Source organism: Chrysochloris asiatica, unplaced genomic scaffold (genome assembly GCF_000296735.1).
Source record: "Chrysochloris asiatica unplaced genomic scaffold, ChrAsi1.0 scaffold00007, whole genome shotgun sequence".
In the NCBI taxonomy this organism is placed as follows: Eukaryota; Metazoa; Chordata; class Mammalia; order Afrosoricida; family Chrysochloridae; genus Chrysochloris; species Chrysochloris asiatica.
In genome coordinates this window covers 5,808,523-5,828,085 of record NW_006408525.1, presented here as the reverse complement: position 1 = coordinate 5,828,085, position 19,563 = coordinate 5,808,523, and the positions used below count along the sequence as shown (strand labels likewise).

Here is a 19,563-nt window from a genome sequence, read left to right as displayed (position 1 = left end):
TGCCTAGTGCCTTCCTACTCTCCACTGTAGAGTGCTCTGAGATCAGTGAGGCCTGTTTAGAACAAAGCTGGTCACTCACCTTTCATCCCACCAGAGAAGCCTCTCCAGTTGGCAAAGACCATCAGAGGCAGCCCTTCACGGTTGAAGTCTTTGATAGCCTGGTAAGTTTTAAATGCAGAGTCTGGGAACCAAACCTGGCCAGCCTGCTGGATTATCTATTAGAGAAAGTCAGAGAAAGATACAATTAACAACACAGTTTGAGGGGAAATCTCGCCAGGTTTTATGGAATCGAAATTCAAAATCAAACCCAACAAAATCTGTCCTTCATGAAGAAGATCATCTATGAAGTAAGAAAGAAAGGATCCTGGATCTTTGACCTTGTTAAATACTTCTTTTTTAAATTCTGATTACACCACTACTGTTTAGTCAAAATGGGGAAACCTTACTGTTTATCATGGACGAATGTAGCAGAAGGCTTCAACAAAAGCAACTTTGATTCAATTACACGGTTCCTCAAAGCAAGCCAATTGTTTTGAGTCTCCCAAGTATGTTCTTTTCCCCAAAGTCTTTTCACCTCTGCTTTGTACAGTTTGTTTCTAGACTGTGACTAACCAACAGACACTTGATATGACATTGCTGCATAACTTCCTCTTTAAACTTCTCCTACTCCTCCACTTTTTGCATCTTTTGTCAGGATGTCAAGACTTAATCCATCCTTTTAAAAAAAAGGCTGTGCCTTTTGGGTCCAGAAATCCCTCTGCATTGCCATTCCAACTCATGGTAACCCCATGTATGTCACCTTAAAAGTGATCACATGATGGTCTTAAATCATTCATGGTTGCTGACTGCCCTTCCCCCTTTAAGATAGTTGGTTTGCAATGTTCCCAATATATCCACCAGCTCCGCAGAAGGGAACCAGAGGTCCAAGGAAAGGCACACAATATACTCCAGGTTACCTACCTTGGCTTCAGAATCCAGGTTTGCAGGATCAGCTGGGATACTTAATTCCACTGTTCGGGTTTCTACAGCAACTACTCCCACAGGTATTCCTCCTAACCTGTTAAAAAAATGAGGCACAGAAGACCCCAATGGATGTCAACATTACAGCCAATCATTTATTTTCTAATTCCTCATCAAAACATGGGGAAAAGAAACTAGAAACAAATACAGAAAGCAAAGGGAATCTGATTTGTCTAGAGGTTAAATGTGGAGCCCTATGGGTCTGGTATCCTATAAATATGGTAGACTCACTCTCAGAATAAATTTCATTTTGAAATGCTCGACCACATGACTATCTTTTAAACTCATCAGCCTAGCACATACACAAGTCTCTGGTTGACAAAGGAAATATCTCAGTTCATGCTAAAGCATCTCTTTGCTGGAGAAAGAGGGAAATGGTTTGAAAAGGTAGCAGAAAGTTAGACACATTCAGTAATGATTTTAATGAGTTTTGGCCTTACTGGGACAGAGAAATGGTTTTCTATGGAATACTAATAATGTGGTTCCCAATAAAATGTGAATGGAAGTATAGAGAAGGAGGAAGCATATAAGCACACGAGAGAGAGAGAGTAAGCTACAAGGTACAGGGAGAGATCTTACTCTTGAAAATGTAATTCAATCTTAATTTCTCAGCCTCACTTCTTGGGGTTAGGGATGGGATGTGTTATAGACTCTCAATCCACAGAGCATCTCCATAACAAACTTTTCCATGAAGGATGGTCTTTGGTTGTAACATTTGCTACTAAAAATGGATTCTTGTCATTACAAGAGATCTGACAGGGACATGAGTGGGGACCACCCACCCCCTTGTTACTTGCCTGCACTGAATCAGAATCAAAAGCCCTCTAGACAACCAGACAACGAGCAGGAGATACACAGGAGAGTTTAGAAATATTTCTGTTCACAATGATTAACAATCCAACTGGAAACTTGTAATTGCAAAAGCCACCCTAAATCGGCAACTTATAACTTATATATTAGGGCCCATGTGACCTAATAAAGAACATCTTTATCCGAGTATTACAGTTATTTATTGAACTTGAAAACAGCTCAGAACAACTTCTGTTTTCTATTATACTTCATATAAATTTTATCAGGCTAGCACATGAAGATGCTACATCTTGTTTTATTGTGTGTCCCTGGACAAGGTGCCATGGAATAATAAAAGACAATTTACAGCCAATAGCACACATATTCCAAACATACATACCAAAGATGAGTTTTGGCAGCACTTACAGTAACAATCCCAGAAGAATACATTTGTATTTATTTTTTGAAATGCCATTGCTTTTGAAAGCAGCTAGCTCCATTTGTGTTTTATATACTTGTGAGCATGTGTATGTGTTTGGAGTAAGCAGCACAGAACTCATCAGATGTAAAGAAAGGAAGAAGTCATAGTGAGTGCCGTTATAAACAATGGCAGAGCTAAGCAAAGCCAGGCTTGACTGATCTTGGTTTTAGAATAATCCCTATTCTTTCAGTCATAATTGTAAAGCCGTATTCTCTTGTTTTCCATGTGAGGATCTTAACAAAGGTTTGGCTTTCTGAGGCTTAAAATCTGCCATTTTTTTCTATAGGCAGAGCAACTGAAGTAGAATAGATGAGAGACAAATTCTCAAAAAAGTTGGTATTAGTATGATGTGAGGATTCTTTATAATAAACTGATAGGTCCTTGGTAGGAGGGTTCTCTCTCTAGTGCACCCCCATCCTGACATCCCTAATGTATTTATTTTACCAGGAGCAAAATGTGATCTTCTTTGAGACCCAGAAGCCTGTGAGGTACGAGACCTGAGATCTGAAAGCTGGTCCCAGTGAGTCACAGGATAAGCTGAATCCAGGCCTGGCTCCTATTCAGAGTCACAGTGGAAGCTCCTGTCTGGGATTTGCCATCTGATGGCTCCTTGTTACTGGCAGCATGAGGTGAGCTGACCTGCTATACTGAGAGAACCACAAAGCCTAGAATTATTTCCAGGGCTAGAATCTAAATCTCAACCCAATGTGGCATAGTTGAGAATCTTGAACAGGTGCCACTTTTTACCAAGATAAGGAGAACTGATTGCCCCCGAGAGGAAGGTGAGTTCCAGATGCAGGCCCCTGGGCAGCATGTCTCTGCAGTGCAGGACTAGATTAAGATCAGCCTTGGCAGGTACTCGTTACAGCCAGCGCTACAGATGATTTCGTGCAGAGCTTGCTGTTGAGTGAACCACTTCTTAAAGTGGGTATTCAAATTTAATAGAAACTTCAATTTCCCACTTGAAAAATATGGGTATCCCAACAACCTATTCCAGCTTATTTTACTCACTTTTCTGTCAGGTAAACTTTTATTTTTGATTTTTCTGGCAATTCAAATCTGATTATAAACCAATATAGTGCATTTGTCACTTAAATAATCTTGATGCCATGAAAGGACTTCTCTCCAGTTGCAAAGAAAATGCTCTTTCAAGGAGAGGGTTACTGGTGGCCTACACGTCCATTTTAGTTGGACTTTACAGACACCAAAGAACTTTTCTTTCAGCGATATAAAAAGGGAATGTCACTAAATGACTATTGGGAGCCAGTATCCCAGCATAACTGGACTTGGCTATAATTCAACAGTGTTACAAAGTTTGAATAAAGAAAGGATGATTGGTAAGCATCTATATAGGAATAGCACTTGATGTTCTCATTTTTAATTGGGAGGAAAAAGAATTTCCCAAACAAAAGAGGTCTTACCTGGCTCTCCCAACCACCACTGTTTGTGCCCAGGGTTGCATAATCTCTGAGAAAGATCCATAATCAAAAAATCCACTCAACCACTGGCCTTTCTGGGCTACAGAGGAAAAGAAAATAAATAAAGGAAAAAGATAATCTGTTGGAAATGCACTGGAAGTGACCAATTTAAGGTGGGATTTGGGGAGTTATTTTGGGGATTTGGTAGTGGTGATGGTGTTTAAACCATATTTTAATAGATGGAAGTTTCTGGTGTTGGTGGTGTTTTTAACCATATAATAAGAGATGGAAGCATTAGGCAGCTGAATGTTCCTCTGCCTTCAGACATCATCTTCTATTTCATTTGCTACTCTGAATAAAAAGAATCATTTATCAGAAAAAGCATCATTTATTGTTAAACGATGGGGTTCAACTACCAGAGGGAGTATGCATGCTTTTAAATAAATGTTTGTTTTTTAAAAAAATCTGGCAAACATTTGTCAAAAGGCAGTCAAGTCATTAAAGATGCTTTCAAAATGCTTATTTCTATTTTAAAACTTAGCTTACAAATTTTTCTTTGATTCCACTGACTTTTTTTTTTTTTTAATGGAAAATTGAAGACAAATAATAAGTACTAACAAGATAAGGGCCCAAATTTCAGGAAAAGAAAAGGAAGTCAGCTTCTCTGCTAGAAAGCAAGGGAATCGATCCATTTTATTTACAGCTAACAAAAAAGAATTTTTCTACATATTCTTGACAGTAAAACAATAAGATGGTTAAGATACTGTACACACTCAAAGGCGTTAACCTCACTTGCACATAGAACTCCCTTCATTAAGACAAAAAAATTCCAACATCTTTGGCTAGAAACTTTTGTTCCACAGGTATTCGTGTTTGACCAAGGTCCCATAAAAGCTTCTGCAAATAACTGCTTCCTAGATTGCCTTCTCAGCTCAGTTTCTGGGTGATTCTTCTAATTTGAACATGGCCCTCCACCCCCTAAAAACCTAAGTCCAAAACCAATTAAAAGTGGAGATCCAAGCAAGCTAACCTCTGCTGACTTAAACAGGATGAAGAGTGTTTTATCAAGACTAAACTTGTAATTACTGTGTTCTACATTCCTTGCCTCTATGGCCCCAGTGTAAAATGTGATCATCCATTTCAAAATTATCTCTCTATCGTGAGCCCAAAGCCGATCGTTTAGATTCTGGTCTCGTGTTGGGCGTCAGTTTGAAGAATATCACAGCACTATCTCCTTTAATAAATGACTTTAACTTTTCACCTAGAAGATATCTGCTTTAACTTATCACAGGGAATCATCTGCTTTCCTTAACGCTTCCACTAAATTAAAATCTGAAGTCACTCGATTTGGGAGCGAGTGTTAGCTGCACATAGACAGCAGGATGAATTACTAGAGAGTCAATGAAAAAATATTATTCAAAACCCAGAAAACTTAAGTTTATCACAAATTTCATTTTATTTTGTGGATCTCATTAATTATGGCCAGGATAATGTCCAACAATTTGTCCACCCCCTTAAAAATAAGGACTCAAATTTTGATGGAGAGTCTAAACCAAACCCCTAAGTCCATTAAAGTACTGAAATTCTGTATGTTCCTATTATTTCTTAATTCAGTAACAATTAATTGGGACTATAAAATTCATTTAAAAATAGAAACTTTGTCCTTTATAAACCTTCCTGCAAAAAGTACTACTAGGTCAAAGATTCATTCTGATTTTTCATTAATTAAAGCTCACTGCCTTCTGAGAAAACCTCCCAAAAAACACCTTTCTGCCTTATATGTTGATTGGTAGAGGGGATTGTCACTGGTGTGCTGTGGCTGTAACAGCTGGCCTTTACAGTCCCAAAAATGCAGGTCATGTTCATTTAGAAGCCTGGTAAGATGGCTCTCCATCATTCCCAGGAGAACACTCACTGAGTCTAGTTCTAAACCCACTTCACTCTTAGAAATCATGGATTTTTAAGGCTGACAGGTATCTTAGACTTATATACTAAGCATCAAAATCATGGTACAGACATAAGAGGTAGGAAGATTACAATGTGATTTTTCTGTTTAAAGCAAAACGATCTAGCTTTATTATGATTAACAAGAAAAAGGATTGAAGACAATAGGTAAAGATTTACATTTACATTTCTCTACAATATCTGTAAGCCTCAGATTAAGCTATTAAGTACTAGCTGTGTGACCTTGCACAAATCACTTAACTTCTCTGAGCTTGTAAAATAATGCTACCTATTGGTTGTTGTTGTTAACTGCTGTTGAATCGATTCCAACTCATAGTGACCCTGTATAGGATTTCCGAGGAGCAGCTGGTAGGTTTGAACCGCTGACCTTGCAATTAGCAGTCTATTGCTAAGTGGTAGTGAAAGTCAGATAAGGTAATGTATACAGTGCTTTACAGTCCCATTAGGTTTAGAGTGCATACCCACAAAAGCTTATTAAAACTGCCTTATGAAGATCCCCCTTCTCTTCTGACAAAAATCACAGTGATTTTTCAATTTGGTGAAATGACATCTTCTGCATTCCATTATTTTATATATAGCTTTTCTTTGAAATAGTTCAACAAACATGCAAGCAAAAGACACTTCCTTTTTAAAAGAAGAATCTTACATTAATAACTGAAACAAACACGAATGTCATTACCAATTATCATAAGACATCAAGGGTACAAACAGGTGAGTGCTCAGCAGTAGTTTGTTCAGAGTGTTTATTCATACTTCACATTTAAGGATCTCAAAGACCTTTTATAAAACTGACCTGATTAATTTCTGTTTGCTTATAAGAACTAAATAGTCAAAGATTCTTGTCCTACAATTGTATAATTTTATGGCTTACACTGATTTTAAAGTCTCTGGAAGCATAAAGTGCTTTAATAACTGAATAAACAGAAGATATTTATAAGTGACTGCACTGCTTATGACTCAATGGCTGATCTGTAAATTTCATTATCATTTACTTTTCATTTTATTTGCTATAATGGATTTTCCACCTTTTTCTTTAGAGAGCTGCTTTTCAGAGTTTCCTCAATTCTAAGTAGTTAATAATTCTGTTTTCTTTGGCACATGTTTTTAAGTAGGAATTGGATAGTAATACACAAAAAGCCATTAAGAGCCTGAGTAACATGGGTATATCTCAAACATATACATACTTGGGTGAGGACGGCCTGCTAGCATCCACCGAGGATCATATGGGGCCTTTGTGGGAACAAACTCGATGATTCTATCTATAGGGTCCTTGGAGTTCAGAAGAGGAACTGAACTGTACACACTCTAAAAGGAAAGAGCACAGCAGTCAGTCACCAGCAATCCTAATGAAGAGCTACCACTCAGTAACACCAGTTCTTTCTGAGACTAGAGTCACATGTGGAATTAAACCCAACTGTCCTAATCCTCATCTAGAAGCATTCCCAACTGCTCGCCAACCCCCGAGGAACATGTACAGGTCTCAAGTCTCATTTAGGAGCCCAGCAGAGAGCAGTGCATTTTAACTCTTGAGTCAGTGTGCTCGGGTTTTTTAGGAAGTTCCCTGGGTGGGGATCAGGGGAATGGTTGGCTACTGCACAATGGAGAGAGAACCTTACTGGGCTGGTATCTGAGCTCAGAGAAGGCCATTAAGGCTAGAAAACATCAGAAGGGCCCAAATCAATGAAATCTAAATGCATTCACAAATCCCCTCCCAAATTTTATGTATTTTCTGTTGAGAATTATTGTTGTTAAGTGCCGTTGAGTTGGTTCCAACCCATAGTGGCCCTGTATAGGGTTTCCGAGGAAATGCTGTTGAGCTTGAACCACCGACCTTGCGGTTCAAAGCCACTTTGCAGTCCAGTGCATTAACCCACAGCACACCACCAGGGTGAGAATATGCATAGCAAAACACACCAATTCAACAGTTTTTACACTGATGATATGGGTTATGCAACCATTCTCATCCTCCTTTTTCGAGTTGTTTCTCCCTCATTAATATAAATTCATTACCCCAAGGTTCCTATGTAATCTTTCAAGTTGCTGTTGTCACTTGATCTCATATAATTAATTCTTAAAACACCATAATGCTCAAGGCCAGTCTATTTTTACTAGGTAATATATTGTTCGCTTTTATGACTTCATGGGGTATTTTTGGTTGAGATTTAAAGATTATCAGGATAAAACTTCTAAGGGGCTTATCCACCCTCCATGACTCCAGGGGAGTCCTGGTGTGGCACTGTAAGATAAGCACTGGACTGCTAACCACATGACCAGAAGTTCAAACCCACCAGCTTACTCCTTAGAAATCCTATGAGTCAGAACCAATTCAACTCCAGGAAATCCATGAGAATTTGAAATGTTGTTCTGCATTTTCTCCGCAATGATCAGGATTCTTTAGAATCTTTGATCAAAATGTTCAATAATGATAGCTGGGCACCATCCAGTTCTTCTGGGTTCATGACCAAGGAGGCAGTTTTTCATGGAGGCAATTAGCCAAATATTTCAAAAATACAAATATCCTTGTATTCCTGACTCTTGTTCTTCTTCTGCAGTGCCAAGTGAGTAGAGACTAATTCTGCCTTGGATAGCTGCTTGCAAGCTTTTAAGACCCCAGCTACTAGACAACAAATTAGTAGGTAAAACAGAAATACTAGACATGTCATGTCAATAGGCCAATTAATTGGGATTTCCCATGAAACCATGCCCCTAAATCCCAAACCAAGGAACCAAATCCCATGAGATGTTTGGTTCAGCAGCTACTCTTTTGCATACGTGTCACATGGCTTTGCTAATTCAACTTTTTATAGGCATTTAATTTATTGACAGCAATTACAGGCTGTGCAATCCTGTATGTAATTTTTCCATCACTGCCTCCCAACCCCACCCATGATAACCACTAATAAACTTTGGTTTCTATACATTTGCCTTTTCTTGTCTTTTTATATAACTGAGATCATACAGTATTTGTCCTTTTCAAATTGGCTTATTTCACTCAGCATAATATCTTCAAGTTCTATCCATACTGTAGCATGTAACAAGACTTCATTTCTACTATTGACTAAGCAGTAGTCCATATTTTGTTTGTCCATTCATCTGTTAATGGGCATTTAGGTTGTTTCCACCTTTTGGCTATTGTGAGTAGTACTGTAATGAACACTGATGTACAAGTCTCTGAGTTTCCTTTCAAGCCTTTTGGGTATACTTAGGAGAGAAATTTCTGTGTCATGGATTGTGAGAGTGAAATTCTGTTTCATATGGATTGTGCGAAGTATAGGAATGGGCAGTGTTTTGTTGTATTGTATAGGATCATTATGAGTCAGCAATGAGTTGATGGCACCTAATAACAACATGGTACTTTTATTTTTAGGTGTTTTTTTTTTTTTTTTAGGAACTGCCACACTGTTTTCCACAGTGGCCCCAGTGATTGATAAGGGTTCTAATTACCTCACATCCATGCCAACCTGCTATTTTCTATTATCCTAGTGGGAGTGAAATGGTATCACACTGTGGTTTTGATTTGCATCTCTCTCTGATGGCTGATGACACCAGAGTATCTTTTCATGTGTTTGGTGGCCATTTGACTGTCTTCTCTGTTGAAATGTGTATTCAAGTACTCAGCCCAGTTTATGACTGGTGTCTTTCTATTAAGTTGCTGAAGTTAATACAGTTTTTGAAGGAAATCCAAAGGCATTTTAAAGAAAGAAGGAAAAAGTTGGCTTTAAGAAAAAGAGAAATCAACAGCTTTAAAAAATAAATAAATAAAAAGATCAACTTAAAAAAAAAAATTCTCATAAAGATGAAACCTCAAACATGGAGGCTGTGAACTGTGGTAGAAAATGAATGAAAAGCTGTGTGACAGATAGAAAGTGCTCACCTTAGGCATGTAAGATAGCCAATGCAGGACAGTGAAAACACCTTCAAAGTCATCACAAACAATGCTGTGGGTCACCCCATTGTTGTGCATAATCTGAATGCCCCCAAGCTGATTATTGGAGGTGTATACTTCTCGTCCAAGGACCTAGAGAAAAAAGCATGAGAAATGACATCTGTCTTTACAAAGTCTATTTCCTGACTCACACCAACATGAGTTCTTTTCTCCAGATTCCAGCCTCTGTGGATTACTTTGAGGAACTATTTAAATCTTTACCTTAAAGAGAAAACTCAGAAAACAAACTGGGGCTTTAACAATCACATATACAATTGCAATTTAAAAGTCGGCATGCCTCCCTGTCTACTAGTGCCATAAGTTCCCATACTTGAACTCTGAGCTGAAACTGCAGTGGGTGAAGTTAGAACCCTGAGATATCAGTGTGTATATGCATGTCAATAAACCTGCCATTTGACAATCTTTACTGACGTGTCTCAGTGAGAGACATGCAGTGAGCTTTGGGTCCTTCTTTTTTAATTAAAAACATTTTTCTTTTCCTTTAAATTTTATTTTAAAAGCTGGTCCCCCCATACAGGTCCTAAAGCTGGCAAAACATACATACACAAACTGCTAAGACTCAAGTCCCCCTTGTGTGCTGGGTGGGTGCATGGCTGTGATTTATTCCCAAGCCTGTGTCTCCTTCCCTCCCGTCCTCAAGGCTTGAGGGAATTCAGGGACACAGTTCCCTGTGTATCCATGGAGGAGTTTAACCCTTATAAGGTCAAAAGACACCCACAATAATAAACCACAAACTTTCCTTTAAGGAAGGAAAAAGAAAGAATATTCTTGAACTTGGAAATGGTAGGGTTTCTTGTTCCCTTGAAGATCAGTTAAAAATTTCTTTCAGGGAAGGAGGTTTTCTGACCCAGCAGATGGAAGCCAGGCGGCCTGATCACTGACTACTGCAAACTGCTGAGTGTGTAGTAATTGCCAGTCATCTAGGATAGCCCTGGAGAGCTCTAAATAGTTGCAGAGCATTTACCGTATTTTACCTTTCTTTTCCCTCTCCCCTCCTCCTTAACAATAACAACACAGAATTTCTTTCTCTTGCTAACTTTTATTCATTTCCAGTCTCTGGTAAGAACCTAATAAATTAAAGACAAGTAAATTCTACCTGTATGCTACTATTTCTTTTTGTTAGGAGCTTGAGAGGATCCCCTGCCTACTGGGTGAGCTGTTACAACCAAAGGCTGAGAAAGCTGGTGACTAAAGTAATAACCCCAGTGTGACCTGGCTGGTCTTGGTTCCATTTAACTTGAGCTAGGAAGGACTGAAGAGACATTTCTGAAAGGAACATGGAAGGCGAAACTGCTTTCAGATTACTGCTTTCCGTGATAAGGAAGAGCAGGGAACAAGCCTTTACCAGCAGCTCCAAGCTGAGCAACATGCTGGCAGTTCCTTTAAAGGAGCCCTGGGAACAGGAGAGACCATATCTGACCACTGGGCTCCCATCCGCCTTTCAGTCTGTCTTTAATCTCAGCCCAGGCACTGCAGCTCTTTTCTCATTCTCCTGCTGTCTCTTTCCATTTGCCCTCTCCCTGACTGATACACTGATCTCTCGGTCACTAGGCTTTCTGCTCCACTGAGTCCATATTACTAATAACACCTCCGCCACGGCCAGTTTACCTCATGAAGGCAGGAGCACATCATTACAAAATAAACTCATAACTTTGACATTCTAGCAAATACACGCTGTTTGTTATTTTTATGGCTTTAGTCTTTCTAACAGGCAGAGGGCATTGCATACCTGTTTCATTTATATCTTTAAATGTACGCACACATGCACACTCACACATGCATCATGAAAAAACAGAACAAAAAATAAAAACAAAACAAATATCCAAACAGTCAGTTGATGGGGGACCCTGGTGGAGACAGAAACTCTTGTCACTCAGGGAGGACATGTTCTGATCTGGCTCTGGTTTTATGGACGTCATAAACCCTGTGGCCCACAACTGGTCTTTCTGGGACAGACTACCTCTCTACTAGAAGTCATTCAGTGTGATCAGCAGTATTTTTTAATTATTAAAATAAAATTGGAAAGGGGGGAAAGGAATAAAAAGGAGACACTTCGCTGACCCTGAATCGTCACAATCTTTGTCCAGAGCCAAGCACTCCCTGCTGCAAAGAAGCGAGAGCTAGGGCCATTCTGTGCTCATAAATACCATTTTCTTTCCTATGAAACACTGTCTCTAGTGCTTCATAATATCCAACCATTTAGAAATCTTACATATCTCCAGAATTAGTAATGGACTGATCAATCTCAGGAAAAATAAGGGACCAGTGCAAACCCAAGAGCAATTTAGCTGTTCCAATACAACTTTCTTAGAAGTCTTTCTCATCTCATTTCAAGAAAACAGTACCAGGAACCAGGTTACCTGTAAGTACTCTTGCCACTTGCCCCTTCTACCCCATATTTTTAAAAATAAGAATTCAACAACCTAGCGCATCTTCTCTCTTGCAAGCTGAAATTCAGGTTCTGACACTTGGCCATTGTTCTGAAAAGGCAGCAATATCTGTACATTTCTAGGTTCAAAAAGAAACCTAGCCAGGGCTTGAGAGACCCAGGAACATAGTTCCTGGGCTTTAAAACAATGTTTCTCATGTGATCAGATTCACTTGATTTGAGAATTAAAGAGGAAAATTATAGGATAGGCCTGCAGAATATCCAAATCTCTCTGAATAGCTTTATGAAGCAGGGGGGGAGGGGGTTTCTAGGCGGGAGGACAGAAACGAAACCTACTCCACTGACCACAAACAAATGCTAACAATCATAGCTACTTAATAGTCGGTGAAGAGAAAGCCTGTGCCCTCCAGTTCATCTTAAATGATGGCACGTTTGGAGTATGCACCAGAAGAATGAGGGCACACAATAGCTCCTGATTTATAGGGGCCGTTGCTGACTCAAGTGGTTTTAATGATTTTAGAATACTTCACAACAAAAGCTTCAACCAACGAAGCAGAATCTGGGCTAGGACAAAATCCATTCTGCCGAACTCAGAAATGAACATGCAGGAATGGTTACACAAACCCTGAGTAACATCTGGGAAGGCACAGAAAAGAGCCCACATACACAGAACTACTGTCTCATCCCTTAATATATTGCTGGACCAACCTTCTTCAGAAAAATTTGGGTGAAATCACACTCATCAACAGATTATTTCCATGAAAAAGGTGAGGTGCATTCATCAATCTTTTAAACTTTGACATCAGTGTTTCTGTTTTGAGTCATGCTGATAGCTATGTTCCACTTCCCAAATGATTCCTCCTGCATTTCCTGCTACATGATATAAACTCGTATCAGCTCAACAAGCTTCAATAACCATTTAAACATGGGAGACACTCAGAGTTGACTCTGCTGAGGCCCCATTTTGCTGCCCCCCTAAAAGCAGCACCCTGAAATACCAGGAACGGACACCATCTCAGGGTCTCCTGCACAGTGTCCACACCAACACCAATGCTGAATCAGAAAGAGGATCTTCATCCACTTTCAATATAAACTTAAACCTCATGCAGCACTTTCTTCATTACAGCTGGTGGACCTCAGAATTAAGGGGCGCCATATAAAAGGCAGTGATTAGCAAGAGACACAATTGTTAAAGGCTCCACCAAAGATGCTGCATAGCCTTTAGAAATTTTGAGATACTTATGAAGCACAAATGAAAACAGTCTTACATACATGCTAAGGCTTCTGCTGCTGTTGCTGCTTATCTAGAGACACTGCAGACAGCTCAGGTTTACCATAGCTGACAGGCAATGAAAACAGTCTAATATACCGCCTGCTCTCTCCCTTAAATCCCTTTTTGGAGATCAAGATAAACACATTCTTCCTTTCCCCAGTGCTCCAGACATTTGACTGAAGTGGCAGAGCATTGTACGGTTTTGTGCAAATGAAATCACTATGTAATACTGAATGAGTGTAGTATTTACTTGTCAGAATATTTGTCAGCACAGGCATTGAGATTTCCAAGTTTCATAGAGGCAACTTAGCTCAATTAAAATAAAAAAAATAAAAAAAAGCTTTTGTCCTGACACACACATTATGGTGGGGACTCAGACTTATGGACAAACATTTGCAATCGTGTGCTAAAGATGTGAAAAGGAGATATATGGATAGAATAAAAAAAAAAAAGAAACTGACCACAGCTTATTTTAAACAATCTTTGGTGGGTTAGGTATCTTCTAATTAAATAAGGTGTTGTTAAGTGCCATCGAGTCTGTTCTGATTCACAGTGACTCTGTTATAAGGTTTCCAAGGAACAGCTGGTGGGTTTGAACCACTGACCTTGAGGTTAGCAGTCCAGTGCTTATCCTACAGTGCCACACCAGGATTCCATTTAAAGTTGTTATTGTTTGTTATCGTTGTGTCGCTGAGTCAGTTCCGACCCATAGAAGCGGCTGGTGAGTTCGCACCGCCGACCTTGCAGTCCAGTGCATTATAAAACCCCTCCTGCATCTGAGAATTAGGCTACCTAAAACTAAGTCCTCTCTGCAGTCCCCCTCATTAGGATATTTCCATTCTAAAGAGGCTCTGTGATGGGGTTTGTACATTTACTGAGCAATTGTCATCAATGGACTTCATCTATGATTTTAGATATCACAGTCACTCTGGTATCTGCCAGGTTTTGATAAGGGCATGGCTAAAGCAGACAGACAGTTATTAGAAAGAATAAGTGGGAATGGGAAAAAGTAGTAAAATAAGGACAAAAGGAAGGAGGAAGAATGAGATTGTTGGAAAGGGAGGGGGAGAGAAAAAACTGCAATAGCTCATCTACCCCGCACTGCTGACACTCTCTTCCCTGACCTGAGAGGACTACATTTTTAAAAGCTGACAAGTAATTCAATCTCCAATTAACAATTTTAAGTGGTGCAGCACATATTGCTGTATAAATGTTTCTCTAGGACTATATCCAAGGGTGAATGGAATTAAATCTCAGAGAGACAGTACCTATGCTTATGTGACCAAGAATATTTTGGGGTTCCAAAATATAATTTCTAACACTTATTGAGCATTACAACTTTCTATGCCCATGTAGATATTGATACTACTGTCTTTAGGAAACTGGAGAGCTGGTGGTGGTGGTTTTTAATGCCGTCAAGTCAGTTCCAGCTCATGAAGACTCTGTATAGGGTTTCTGAAGAGCAGCTGGTGAGTTTGAACTGCCGACCTTGTGGTTCACAGTCCAGTGCTGATCTATGACACCACACCAGAAGCTAGTAAACTAGGGTTGGGGGTAGGAGCCATAGTCACTAACAGATTTTTGGCAGAGGAGGAAAAGCCTCTGACTTGAGTCATAGATGGATTAAGACCATTCACTGCAAGACCAAAAATCTTTCTATAAACAGCAAAATTCTGAGGTGTTCATGTTTGTTGAAGGATAAACTGGGGGGAAAGGACTGTGTTATCAGGGAGAGAAAAGAAAGGACATTTAGCAACAAAGAAATGGAGATACAGGCCTATAGCAACACTGGAAGACTTCTGCTTCCTGAGATGTAGGGGTCACTGACAACACGGAGCAATGGGTTAGATGGTAGGAAGAGAATACGAATATGAAAGGTAAGTGGGTGAGGAACACAGACTCATTTTTAATGTAAAAGGAGAAGAGGAGAGACATGAAAGTTTTACTAGTCAGATGGATGAGAAAAATGATATGCATTTGAATTATGGTGCTGGTGAAGAATACCATGGACTGCCAGAAGACCAAGCAAATCTGTCTTGGAAGAAGCACAGCCAGAAAGATCCTTAGAAGCAAGGATGGTGAAACTTTGTTTCTAATACTTTGGACATGCTGTTAGGAGGAACCAGTCCCTGATAAAGGACATCATGCTTAGAAAAATGGAGGGTCAACAAAAAAGAGAAGATTGACTCAGTGGCACCAACGATGGGCTCAAACATAACAGGAATTGTGAGGATGGTGCAGGACTGGGAAGTGTTTCATTCTGTTGTGCATAGGGTCACTATGAGTTAGAACTGATTGATTAGATGGCACCTAATACCAACAAGAAATGATTGATAATGTTGAGCATTTTTTCTTGTGCTTATTTACCATTTCATTTGGTGATTATGTATGTATGGTTAAGTCATGGCTGATGCGGCAAAATTGGAACAACTCAAAATTTTAAATCTGGGTGTACTAGAATGATAACCAAAATGAAAACTTTTATAGGTTGGAACTCTGGAAAGGGAGACCTGGAAGAGGCACAGTGACTCCCGCCCCTTCAGGAACCAGACAAGGGAGACTGGATTATTGCCAGGACTGTGGAGAGCTACAAACACACAAAACGGCACAACTGGCCACTGCCTTTGGGCAGGGTACTGCTGTTTCCAATCAAGAGATTTGGTTGCCATACAACACACATGCCGCCCTTGTTTCCTAGGAGTCAGAGTAAGTTTCTAGAAGGATGTCAACCTGTAATTTTTCCTGTTCTGGTTATCATTCTGGTACATCCACATTTTACAAACTTGGATTTGTGCCAGTTTTGCATCACTGGCCATAATGGAACCAGAAAGAATCCATTCTAAGCCCTGGTATAAATCTCTTTTTCCTTTTTTTTTTAAACTGTGTTGTCCTTGTTACTGATTTGTGAGAATGCTTTATATATACTGAATATTGATCACTCATCGATGTGTTTCCAAAGATGCAAATTAAAAAAACAAAATTGCTGTTTTTCAGTCACTTGAGAGCTTGGTACTGACAAGCAGATGGGCTGCATAGTCAACAATGGCAAGAAACAAGAAAGAGAGTTTGGCTTGTTGGGGAGTACACTGACTCCCCATCTCAGTCACTTTCAAAATTTTTTTTAAGATACATGTAAAGTCTGTGATTATCGTTTAGTCTAAAATTTAAACTCCGTGAAAGCAGGGATCATCTCCGAATCCCCATAGCATGAGAAAAGAGCTTTACACACAATGTTGTTATTAAGCACCGTTGAATCGATTCTGACCTATAGTAACCTTGTATAGGGTTTCCAAGGAGCAGTTGGTGAGCTTGAACCACTGACCTTGCATGCAGTTCAAACAACTTTGCAGTCTGCCGCATTAGCCCACAGCGCCGCACCAGGACTCCACAATAGGCATGCAATAAATATATGTGAACTGCCACAATTCTTGGTGCTATATAAAAACTCAACTTGGTGTATATTTTTAGCAAGTTGACGTAGTAAAACAAGGAGTCTTTTATACTATTGTATGAGGGGGGCTTCAAATAGTTCATGAAAAATTTCCATTATCTTTTCATTCCATTTCTCCACAAATTTTTGAAGCCCCTCTCATATAATATGTGATGGGTTTCTTAAGAAAAGTGATCATCCCTATCTTTTCAATTTCCCCCAGAATAGACACTATAGGCTTTTTCTTTCAAAATTCTTTAGCTGGACTGGAATCTAACAAGCAACTCTATTTAGTACAAAGTCGTATTTTATTAGGTTTGCTCTACTAAACTGCATAAACCTGTATCATCTGCTGAAAAAGGCATATTTTACCAATTAGTTAGAAAATGAAAATGCTTCAAAGTTGATTATATGTTTTGATGATCTTGAGTTCTCATTTTTTGCAAATTACGCTGTTGGTTAAATTTGGATGGATTCTTTTCCCTTAATAACACTGATATGTCAACTTCTCACATGTGCCTACCTTTTAAAGGGGTTAAATTCCAAACATTGAAACATTATTAAAAATAGGAAGTGGTCAAGAATCAACCTGAAAACCTTGAAACCCAGGTATGGTAATCTAAACATCTCTTAAAGCTTTTCCTTTCATAATTCAACACTCCTGACTCTGTACATTAGCTGATTAGACTGTGTGACAGTGACCACTATGAGAGGGGGCATAGCAAGATTTGGATTCATGCACAAGGGGCATTCCCTAGGATGATGAACAGCCAAAAGTCAGTTTTCTAAACAGTTGAGTTTCCTGGGTCTTTATCATATTCACACAGCAGTCTGTGCACAGCCAGGGCTCAGGTCTGTCTTCCTCCTAGAAAAAGACTTGAGTCCTTGCATTTCTAATCTACCACTGTGTGCAGTTTTTGCACTTTTAATTTATGAGTGTTTCGGGGGGACCTCTCTGACTTGGGAACATATTGGCTCGGTCTAATGCTTGGAGATTATTAAACTTGGAGCTATGCTCCACTATCAAGTCTACAGATCTTTTATTTAGAAGATATGGTGCTCTAAATGCACAAAGAGCTCCCTGTCACCTTCACATTAAAGCCCCTAGTGCCTGGTAAATGGAATTATATAGCTGTCATCTCCTTTCCCCAAAGTTTTAAGAGTACAATGGGCTCATTTTTTCACACTCCATCCCAGCTTCAGAACTAAGAGACCTACTTTGTATTGATTTAAGGTCTCAGAAATAAATAAACCTGCTTCACCGCTGTGATTCACAACAAATTCATGATACACTATTGCATGATATATTTCAAGCTCTTGCTCTGGCTCTCTTTTTCCTCTGGTGAGTGATGGGGGAGTTGGGAGGTAGTAGGGAGCTGCAAAGCTGACAGCCTGATGGTTATTGGAGATGGCTGCTGACTGCAAATCCAAGAACAGACACTGTTGGAGGAGTATAGGATTTTTTTTTACTGGGGGGCAAGGGTGAGAAGCTAATTTACTTGGGTCTCAGGCTAGAGCTGGGGGAGAAGAAAGGTTAAGGGGAAAAGAGAGGGGCAGACGGAGCAGTGAAGTTTCAAGTGAGTGCTGATCTGCAAAGACAGAGCTATGAACATGTATAGAAAGAATAAAGGTGAAGAAAACCCAACGTATGAAAGTCTAACAGGGTTGGGGGGAAATCAACAATAATATTTATTGACTGAATAAAAAATGAAAAAGCAGAAGAAACTGCTCTGCTTAAGGGACCTTGCTCACAAAACCAAGAGGGCACTTATCCTGGGTGCAGGGGCAAGGTTTAATTAGAGGGAGAAATTGCAGAGATCCTACATGCCACAGGACCTGTGAAGCAGAGACATTTCTTCTTTCTAATGCTTAGGAAGCATCAGAGTCCAAGAGGCTGAAATGGATATTCTGGAGATAGGGTAGAGAGATAACAAAGGCCCATATAGATGAAATGAGTTAGAGACTGCTCACTGAGATGAGAGTAATCATGCTAGCATTTTAGTTTTTATTTCTATGCCCTTAGGACTCTGGAGTACACCTCAATCTACATTACCTTTATTTATTCCTAAAATAAATATCACCAAGCCTTGGACCCAAAGAGTTATAACTGATATCTGAAAACACAGTACTGAAGAAGAAAAAAAAAAAAAATACATCCTCCAACCATGTATCAGCATCCTGACTTTCAAAAGAGGGGATGGGGATGATGGGAATCAGAAAATAATTGGGCTCCAAAAGCTTCGTGCCTTTTAGTGTGTAACACGATACAGCAGAACCCTAAGGTTCTATAGAACACAGAATGGAGTTAAGTTTTAGTTGTTTCTTTTGAAATAACTATTTGTTTCTTATTTTTAGCTGGCAAGAATGTTATTTGTGAATCTAGTATCTTTTCTATCTCTGAATAGCATTTTCATCATCACTGTGTTTGTTCTTGAGACAAGGCCAGACCCTGAAAGCAAAAGTACATGGGAAGGATTTTGGTTCCATTCAATTTTATATAAGAAAGTGATTTGAGTTCCATTCAATTCTGTATATATATGTTGTTGTTAAGTGTCATCGAGTCGGTTCCGACCCATAGCGACCCTGAACAGTGTTTCCGAGGCTGTAAATCTTTACGGGAGCAGAAAGTCTCATCTTTCTCCCATGGAGCAGCTGGTAGTTTTGAACTGCTGACCTTGCAGTTCGCAGCCTGATTAGTAACCACTACGCTACCAGAGCTCCATATACATACATACATATACATATATATATATATATGTATATGTCAGACCACACAACAGGGGCATTTCTTTGTTAATTTCAGCACTATTTAAAAAAAATAAATCAGGAAACAGATTTTAGCCAAAAACAAT

At 39.4% G+C, this 19,563-nt stretch overlaps 1 protein-coding gene across 1 annotated transcript in view; it reads right to left on the bottom strand.

Moving 5' to 3' along the window:
* The window catches only part of ACACA (acetyl-CoA carboxylase alpha), a 336,306-nt gene that overhangs the window by 39,847 nt on the left and 276,896 nt on the right, over positions 1-19,563 (bottom strand). The window contains exons 46-50 of the mRNA XM_006832345.1: positions 9,548-9,691; positions 6,858-6,978; positions 3,712-3,808; positions 961-1,057; positions 80-215 (exon numbers count right to left, since the gene is read on the bottom strand). Of these exons, the coding sequence (XP_006832408.1) occupies positions 80-215; positions 961-1,057; positions 3,712-3,808; positions 6,858-6,978; positions 9,548-9,691 (595 nt within the window). The remainder of the gene's footprint in view (positions 1-79; positions 216-960; positions 1,058-3,711; positions 3,809-6,857; positions 6,979-9,547; positions 9,692-19,563) is intronic.